This window comes from Ascaphus truei, chromosome 21 (assembly GCF_040206685.1).
Source record: "Ascaphus truei isolate aAscTru1 chromosome 21, aAscTru1.hap1, whole genome shotgun sequence".
Taxonomy (NCBI): Eukaryota; Metazoa; Chordata; class Amphibia; order Anura; family Ascaphidae; genus Ascaphus; species Ascaphus truei.
In genome coordinates, this window is record NC_134503.1 from 19075176 (window position 1) to 19084248 (window position 9073).

Sequence of the window (9073 nt, forward strand, 5' to 3'; positions counted from 1 at the left end):
CTTTCAGTAACCGTTTGACACTTCTAGCCATAAAACACATCCACACCGGGGGAAGGACCAGCACAGATAACATTCCAAGAGACACTGTTTTTAAGTAATCCTTGCTTCATTCATTGTAACATCGCCGGAAGAAGAGATCAGTGTATCTCGAAAGCTCACACAAATAAAAGCATTTCGTTAGCCACAGAACGGTATCATCTATTTATTTTTTGATTATTGAAGCTCGGCTAACACGGTACTGATACCTCTACATATATATATATATATATATATATATATATATATATATATATATATATATATATATATATATATATATATATATATATAGCAACTGTAAATATTACTGTATGCTCATTTGCATGTCTTAGACAGGTCTGCAACCCTGTTTTTCCCCATTGTCACCCAGCATACAGCGCTTCCACTGCAGCAAGGGATTCTGGGAAATGACATGCAAATGAGCACTCAGTGCCACCTTTTGTCTCAAGCTCGTATTACACAAGCCATATATATATAGCACACACCATGTTTCGCTCAGTCTGGTGATATTTGCTGCACATTTGCTAAATTGTAAAATCGTAGACACATTTTGCCACATTATTATCTTTTTGAGGTTTGGCAAAAAGTTTCACAAGGAAGCGAAATTCAGAAACATAAATGCCAAAAAAATTGCAACAGCATTGAGGGCATTGTCACACATCTGTAATTAGGACATCTCTTAGTGATTGTAGTAAAGTGGGAGGTGAATACCAGGCCATTGTACTGTAGTAAAGTGGGAGGTGAATAACAGGTAATTGTAGGCGTGTTGTGCCATGCTGATCAATATATAGGGCGAGAGACTGCCATCACTCTAGAGCGAGTGAGTATACTTCCTACAGGAGTGCCTAACTGAGAGCTTCTACAACACAGCAGCTTAACCCAACAACGAACAAGACAAGACAAGACAATCCTAAAGAGGCAGAAGTGATAACGGTAAGAACGTTTTCTCTGATATCAACCTTCAAGGTCTGAAATGAGTGAAAGATGGGGCTTTTGTGCCAAAAAAGTGCAATTTTAATGTAAAGTGCTTTTTTTTAGCAGCAAGATTACCTTCAAGTCACTTCTGACGCTAATAATCAAAGGACGGAATACAGTTGAGACTCACAAATAAGAATGGGATTTGATTGGGTTGATTAATGTCTCCATTGGAAAATGTAAGGGGTTGTGAGTATTTGTAACTGTTATTTAAGTTAGATATGCAAAAAAACAGCCACTCATAGCTCAAAGAATAGCACACAAAATACTTGAACGTTCAAAAATATAGCAGTATAGTATGTAGATGTACAGTCTGGGTATAATCAGCAGTGCTGAGGATGCAGGTGTGCCGAATACTGGGGATAAGCCCAACAGTTAGTAATGGAGATTGAGACTGTCATAGATGTAAACTGGAATGAGCCCAAAGGAGAACAACTGGGGGGGACATGCACTGCAGAGGAGAAATGAATTACCTCTGGAGACGCGTTCCATTTAGAAGTTCCTCCTCCGTCTCTCCGAAGTCACGGTGCAGAGTATGGCTGCTCGTGTAGAACACAGCTTCCCTGTATCCTGGCAATGTGAGTCCCGTGTAACCGAGCCCGCAATGCTGCTGCGCGTCACGCCAATCGAATGGCAGGATTCAAATATGCAGCGAGCCCAGAAAAAAGCACTTAACAACTCACCGGGTAAATACAAAAATAAAAAAAAGTTTATTAAACTACATAATAAAGCGCTCTTAGTGTGAAACGCGTGGGAGGAGAATCCCCCGTTTTTGTCCTCAGAATGTTTTTTGTTTTTTATTATGTAGTTTAATAAACTTTTTTTTATTTTTGTAAGTGCTTTTTTTCTGGACTCGCTGTTCAACCAATCCCTCGCTGCATCTTATTACTTATTACTTCCTGGTAAAATATTTTATATATTTTATTACGGCCGCTCCTCCTTCTCCTACCGTGCATCCCAAAACTGGAACAACCTACCAGAGACTCTCACATCCACCACCAGTTTAAGTTCTTTCAAATCTAAGGCTGTCTCACACTTTAATCTGGTCTGTAACTGTTTCATACGCCCATAATATATATTATCTCTAACTATGCACGCAATGTCTTGTATATAATGTATACCCTGTTCATGTATGTAACTGTATTTGTAGCCATGTATTATTTGTTTTACTCTGTGCCCAGGACATACTTGAAAACGAGAGGTAACTCTCAATGTATTACTTCCTGGTAAAATATTTATAAATAAATAAATAAATCCCTCGCTGCATCTTATTATTTAAGTTAGTTTTTAAACATGGTACTTTTTGAAGGGGAGTTAATTTCCTCTCTACTCCCTCTTATCTCAACACATATTATATAAATGACCTGATACATCACCATATATATAAATATACTGTATATCATTTTTGTATTTATGAAGTTATAATGCTCTACATATGTACTGTATGGTGGTCCTCAGCAAGATGATAAACGATGATGTAGTCCATAACAAGGAGAAACCTGTGCCCCCCACATTAAATGAGCTGAAGGAGAAGCTCAGTGATAAGTGGACTTGTTACTCCTTTTCCACTGAGTTAATCTGGTTTGAATCCCGGTGTGAGCTCCTTGTGAGCTTGGGCAGGTCACTGTATCTCCCTGTGCCTCAGGCATTCAAATTAGATTGTAAGCTCTACTGGGCGGGGACCTAATGTGCTTGCCAAATTCTATATACAGCACTGAGTACATTGTCATTAATACGTAAGAAAAATATTGTTACTATAACTATTAATATTTTACATGATTGGGAGCTGCCACACTCTTTTTTGCTATCCAACACAGGGAGGTTCTCTGGAGGTGTCAGTAGTAATTTTTTAACCTTAACATTTCTTTAAAATGTATGAAAATCAGCGCTTATAGTGCCGGAGGACTGGGCCATGTTCAGAACAAGATCTTCCCCTGGTCAATGAGCAAAAGTCATATGATGTTCCCTGAACGTTATAAGTGACTCTTGGGTCTGGCCCTTCTGACGTGCTGTGAACATTATAAGGGCACCCTATGGGTTATAGATTCATTTGATATGTTCCGTTAGTTATTGGGAAGCACTTGATCTTAACCCCTTAGGTGCCAAAAGACTCTTCTGGCAATTCAGGGGTTAATGGACCACTCCTTAATTTTGTTTTCACAGAGCCTCCAGCTGATAAACAGTAAGAACACCAGCCATGGCCAGCAACGCAGGTAATTATTAGTAGGGCTTTAAAGCAGCGTCCTACCCCAAGTATTATTTATTTTTTACCTTATATAATCAGGGGGTCCACAGAGCTGAATCCGGGGACCCCACAATTGCCTATATATATATATATATATATATATATATATATATATATACACACACATATATATTTCTTTTACTTTTGCCAGTACTTGCAAGGAAAAATAAAGATGGCTGCAGTGTCGCCCAATCAGCAGCTGCAGTGTCATCTCGCAATTATTGCAGTGCCAGAGTGAGGCTGCCCCCATGACAATTTTGTTCATAAGGGAATTTCAAATTTAAATTTCAGGGGGTCCCCGTAGCTGTAAGTACTACTGTTCCACGGGATCCCTTTGTTTCAAGCCTCCCCCCCCCCCCACAAAAAAAATAGAGTAGCACAAATTGCTGCTGCAAAGCAACAATACCCAATATGTGTTACATTTCTTATGGAATTTGAGGTATATGTACTTTTTTGTGCTGATTCTGACTTAAAAATCCTGCAAATGTTGCCACGGGGATCCCCAATAGAAAGCCCTGACATTATCTACCGATATCGCAGACTTTTTTGGCCACGTCCTGTGGGGCTGACCCAGTCTGCCATTTTGTTTTTTTCGTAAAATATTCTTAACCAAAATACCTCAAAACTGGGGAGTCGACGGAGGTCAGAGGGCTAGAATCAGGCCGGTGATTCAGTTAATTTATATATTAAGGAAGGGTAAAGACAATTTTAATTTTTATATTCCCTTATAGGATTTTTTGTGTTCATCTATATACTGTACAGCTACAGCGGCCGTTATTCGAACACTTCACGCGTTGTATACCTTGGAATACCCATGTCATGGCGCGTGATTTCTTCCAACCTTCCCGTCTTAAGACGCGTGTTGACTCGGGTTTCTATCGGTTTCAGAAAATTGCATTTTAGCGCGGTCTGCAATACCGTCGAGAAACTCAAGTGGGCGATCGCGAGTTGTCTTAAAAATATAATAGCAATTCAACCTGTCTTTTATTGCCGTACAGTTCTGCAAGTGTGTGTGTGTGTGTGTAATTGTAATTAGATATTGATTTAGGAGTTTTTTGAGTGTGCAGGACATAGTCTCTCTGTATCATAATATGTATTGATTGGTTCCTTATTATAGATAGGGGATAAGTTGTGCAAGTCTTTCAATTTTCTTTTTCTGTGAGTGCAGTTTACTAAACAACTTTACAAAGACACAAACAGCGCCGCCTGGTGTATAACTGTCCTGTTCTACCAGGAGACAATAGATAATTACATGTAATCAGTGAGGGTTTATGGTGATTAGGATAGGCATGTGAATGTTTTTCTGTACGGTTGTTTCACCATCACTGGACGGAAAAACACATACAACTAATCTTTCATTTTCTAAAGGTGTTAATATGAGCCAGTTTGAGCAGACGTTTCTGGCTTCCCATAACACTTATCGGGCGAAGCATAAGGCGCCTCCTCTCCAACTCAATCGAGATATCTGCAACTCAGCACAAAAGTGGGCTGACCATCTGCTGTCCATCCACACCATGAAACACAGCGGAAGTGAATACGGCGAGAACCTGTACTGGATGAACAACCCCAGCGCCAAAGAACTGGCAGGTATATGATTCCTACTATCAAACCTCCTATACTATCTATACTGTAAGTCAGTAGAGAGCTACTTGTATTCTCACTGGTCTACAAGGGCAGCCATCCACACCCCTAGAGGGCAGTTAGACAGGGAAAATATGTAGCAAGCACACCTTGGTCATGTGACCGTGCACACCATAGTCACATCGGGGTCAGATAACCCTGGGATTTTTTGGGTGAACTGAAATGTTTTCCATGATTTTTTTTTTCACACAAAAAATGCGAATTTTAACAAGTTCGCAAACTTTCGCAAACACTTCATACATTGCTATTTGCAAAGAAGAAAGAAAGCGACTGTAAGGTCACCCAATAGGAAGATACAATGTCACCAATGATGATGCTAAGGCTATTTATTGGTCGCTAAAGTGAGGATGCCGCCAGTGGCCATAATGTTTCACCCGTAACAAGAATTCTTATAAAGGAATTACACAAATTAAACATATCAGGAGCCAGGGGGATCACCGTATCTTGCAGGGCCCGGATCAGCTCTGGTTTCAAATATGATAAAAAATGGTTATATTATGTAGGAAAAAAACTGCCAAGCACAGATTTCTTTTTTAAAGCAATTGTGCCTTTTAAAAAAATGGTTCCCCCCTAGGTACAGTAGGAAGCAGATGGTCTGTGGAGCTGAACCGCGTTAATATCAGCTCCGGGGACCTCCTGCCCCCGAGTTACTTACATCACAAAGTGCCCCAGGTCTCTCCTGCATGTTTAAAGGTCCCGCGTCACATTGGCCGCATGGGATGACATCGCGACTTCCTAATGACCCGCCATGCGCGGGACCTTTAAACCGCCATATTGGGTGCCCAGTCAGAGTTGCTACCGGCAGCACCTCCGGGGTAATTATCTCGGGAAGAAGGAGGTTTCCTTGGAGCTGAAATCAAACACGGTCCAGCTCAGGAGACCCCCAGCTCCGGAGACCCCCAGCTTCAAACGTGGTAAGAAGAGAAAGAGCCCCAAGAGGAAACACTTCTTTAAGCCGTAATACGATGCAGAACAGTTCTAAATACTTCTTTTTCTTTCCGTTTATTAAGGTAATTTGGCGGTGGATGCCTGGTACAATGAAATTAAGGATTATAACTTCAGCAAACCTGGATTTTCAGGCACCACAGGTAAAGCATCATCACAAGGAATCCTTAGGGAGCCAAATTAACAAAACAGTGCTAAGCGTTCATATATCTTAAATTGGAAGGAGGCTGCAAATATACTAAGTGCAGTGACATGTTTAATGGGTTAAATTACATCTTTAAACATTTCCATTGCAAACAAAAGCCTTTGAAGGTCTTTTTTTTAACAATCTGCGTCTAATGTCTTTTGCTGATAAGACTGTCAGTTACCAAAGCCCCAGACACATATTTTACTTTTCTCTGTCAATGTTTGCAAGGCGATAATAACGCCATCATTAGTCTTAAAGAAAAACGGAAGTAGCTGATAATGATAACGCCCCTCGTGACCGGGACATTTAAACTTGCAGGAGATACCTGCACCCATACAGGGGCCTGTACCTCAGGAAGCAGGAGGTCCGCAGACCTGAAAGTAATGAGGTCCAGGTCCAGAGACCCCCTGCTTCAATCCAATGATATTCAAATTAAAATATATACAGTGCGATTGCCTGTCAGAGCAGTGCAGGGAGATGCAGCGTCTCTCTGTGCAGCTCTTCCAGGCTGATAGAGGGAAAACACATGTTACGGGCATTTCGGTTGTAAAGCAGCTACCAACTCGTGCGGTATGTCGTTTTTTTAAACAAACCGTATATAACCTGTGATGTGCCTTACTAAATACTGTTTTTTCACTAATTTTATACCGTGATGTAGTAACATGCCAAATGGTCAATTTTGCAATGATAAAATCAAAGCTACTAGAATAGGCCCAATAGAGGGCTATGTATGAAGAATAGTTTTTGAAAACAGTGCATTGTCCCCAATAAACTATTTCTCACCTTATATAATTAGCAGCACATGTTGCTAGGTCATTGTTCACGTTCTTACATTTGGCGCAGGTTTTGTTATTGTTTATATGACGTGCATCACACCCATACATATGAATGCATTACGAGTGTGCGCCTACTTGCATTTCTCTTTTACGGAAAGAAGAAGTTGATGTACAATGTTGATGTATTTATGGTGCATATAACTGACACATGCTTTGTTGCAATTTGTTTATACAGCTCAACCCCGTTACAACGCGAATCCGCTTATAACGCGATGCAAGCGTGGCTCCCAATTTTCGTATTTATGAATATTTTACAACACGATTATTGGTATCTTAAATACTGTATTGTACAATGCATATAATTATACATTATTTCTAATGCGACCCGCTTATAGCGCGATGTGATTCTTTGAACCACAAGCACAGCGTTATAAGGGGGTTGAGCTGTATTTATCGGTTACACATGTATGGCTGGCCAAAATAGGCTTTAAACATCAAAATAGTTTTTATAAATTGATACACCAAGAAGCGTGAATTTGTTATGCTTCTCTATGTCACTTTCCTGACAAATCTGCTTTTAGCAATTACATTTTATCAGGGGAAAAATAGAAAATATGAGAATTTATTTTAGCGATAAATATAAGGAAGGTTCTCTGATAAATAAGGACCCTCCTGTCTTCTCTTGTGAATTTCACAGGTCACTTCACGCAGGTCGTCTGGAAGGACTCCACGCAGCTTGGAGTAGGACTGGCCACCGATGGCAAAGGAGTTTTCTATGTGGTCGGACAGTACAACCCACACGGGAATGTCACCAACGCCGGCTACTTTGAGAGGAATGTCCTGCCCTCATAACTAGCGTCAGATCCATAATAACCCCACTGGTTAGCTCTCGAACCACACATTCCTAAACACAGAATTGTATTTGCTGTACACTGTATGGTGGAAGGTATTTAATCACTTTTTTTACCCACCATAACTTTTGTAATGTCTTTTAATAAACACAAAGGCAAATAAAAGTTATCTTCCTCTCCTCAATCACTACTACTCCTATTCTGTGGCAACATGTTCCCCAATCCTAACCCTACAAACATACCAATCCTTTCACATTCCACACCCTGTCCCAAAGTCTCCTTCTCACCACTTGCTGCCAATCACGCCAACCGCATTACACCTCTCCCTTTCCTTTTCCTGTGCCCTATGGAACGTACAATCTGTGTTCAACATACTCACAGTAATACATGACCGGTTCATTTCCAACTCTCTCTACCTTCTAGCCATTACAGACACCTTGCTCACCCCCTTGCTATGGTGTCTCCATCCACACTGCACATTTCATGCCATACCCCCATTACCCACCTCTGTTTCACATCCTTCGAAGTCCATGGTGTCCCTCTCTTTCCTCCCCTGGACCTGCATCTCAATTTCTTGACAACTGTTGCTTGTTGGCTCCCTCACTTCCTCTATTCTGACACACCTACTGTCATACGGGGAGACTTTAATATAACTCCCTTGACATGGTTTTCTCCCACTCCTGCTCTCTCTAACTCCTCTAACATGCCCTTTACTTTCTCTGATCATCCCCTCCTAACATTTAACTTCACTCTACCCTTTGTACCCTCCACAAGCCTACTTCTACAAGCACATACATGCCCTACACCCCCTCCAATTTTCAAAATCTCTAGAACCTATCCTCCAACCTGAGCCACACGCTATCCTACAATGAACAGCCACCATAGCTTATTTTTTCAACATTGTTCTTCATTCCTCTATATTGTAATCTCTCACGAGTAAGGCCCTCATGACCTCTTTCGTCTGTGCATGTTTTTCCTCACTTGTATGTGACTGTTTATTTAATATACATAACTCTGTACCCCATTGTACCATGCTGCAAAATGTTTTGGCGCTTTACAAATAAATTATAATAATAATATAAAAGTTGAAGACCTCAGATTTTTCATCATCTGGTAGTTGTGTTCCTATCCGAGTATCTGTCTTCAATACTGTACCTTATCTATCTTACTCGTCTTACCTTTTATACCTTGTCTGTGTGAAACTGTTGTACCTTATATCTCTTTGCCTTATAAGACTTTGCCCAGTGTCCCAGAGCATGCCTTGACGCAGACTTATTGTCTCTCACATCGCCCAATAGTTATTAAGCAATTTCATTCCAATAATAAAGGAGAAGGGGAAAGTAGGGTCAGGCTTGGGAGGAAGTACTGTATGAGGAGTTCATGTATTTGAGTCAGCGGAGGGTCATCTGGGATG

The 9073-nt window shown here is 40.7% G+C and overlaps 1 protein-coding gene across 2 annotated transcripts; it reads left to right on the plus strand.

The window, feature by feature from the left end:
- Positions 1-817: 817 nt before the first annotated feature.
- LOC142472281 (Golgi-associated plant pathogenesis-related protein 1-like) lies at positions 818-8768 on the plus strand. Of its 2 annotated transcripts, XM_075579251.1 has the most exons (5): positions 818-972; positions 3178-3227; positions 4628-4846; positions 5911-5988; positions 7506-8768. In XM_075579251.1, the coding sequence occupies exons 2-5, from the start codon at positions 3212-3214 to the stop codon at positions 7658-7660; spliced, it is 468 nt and encodes a 155-aa protein (XP_075435366.1). In that variant the 5' UTR covers positions 818-972; positions 3178-3211; the 3' UTR covers positions 7661-8768. The 2 variants fall into 2 exon arrangements, with proteins under 2 accessions (XP_075435366.1, XP_075435367.1); XM_075579252.1 differs by lacking the exon at positions 3178-3227 and having other exon boundaries at positions 828-972.
- The last annotated feature ends 305 nt before the right edge of the window (positions 8769-9073 follow it).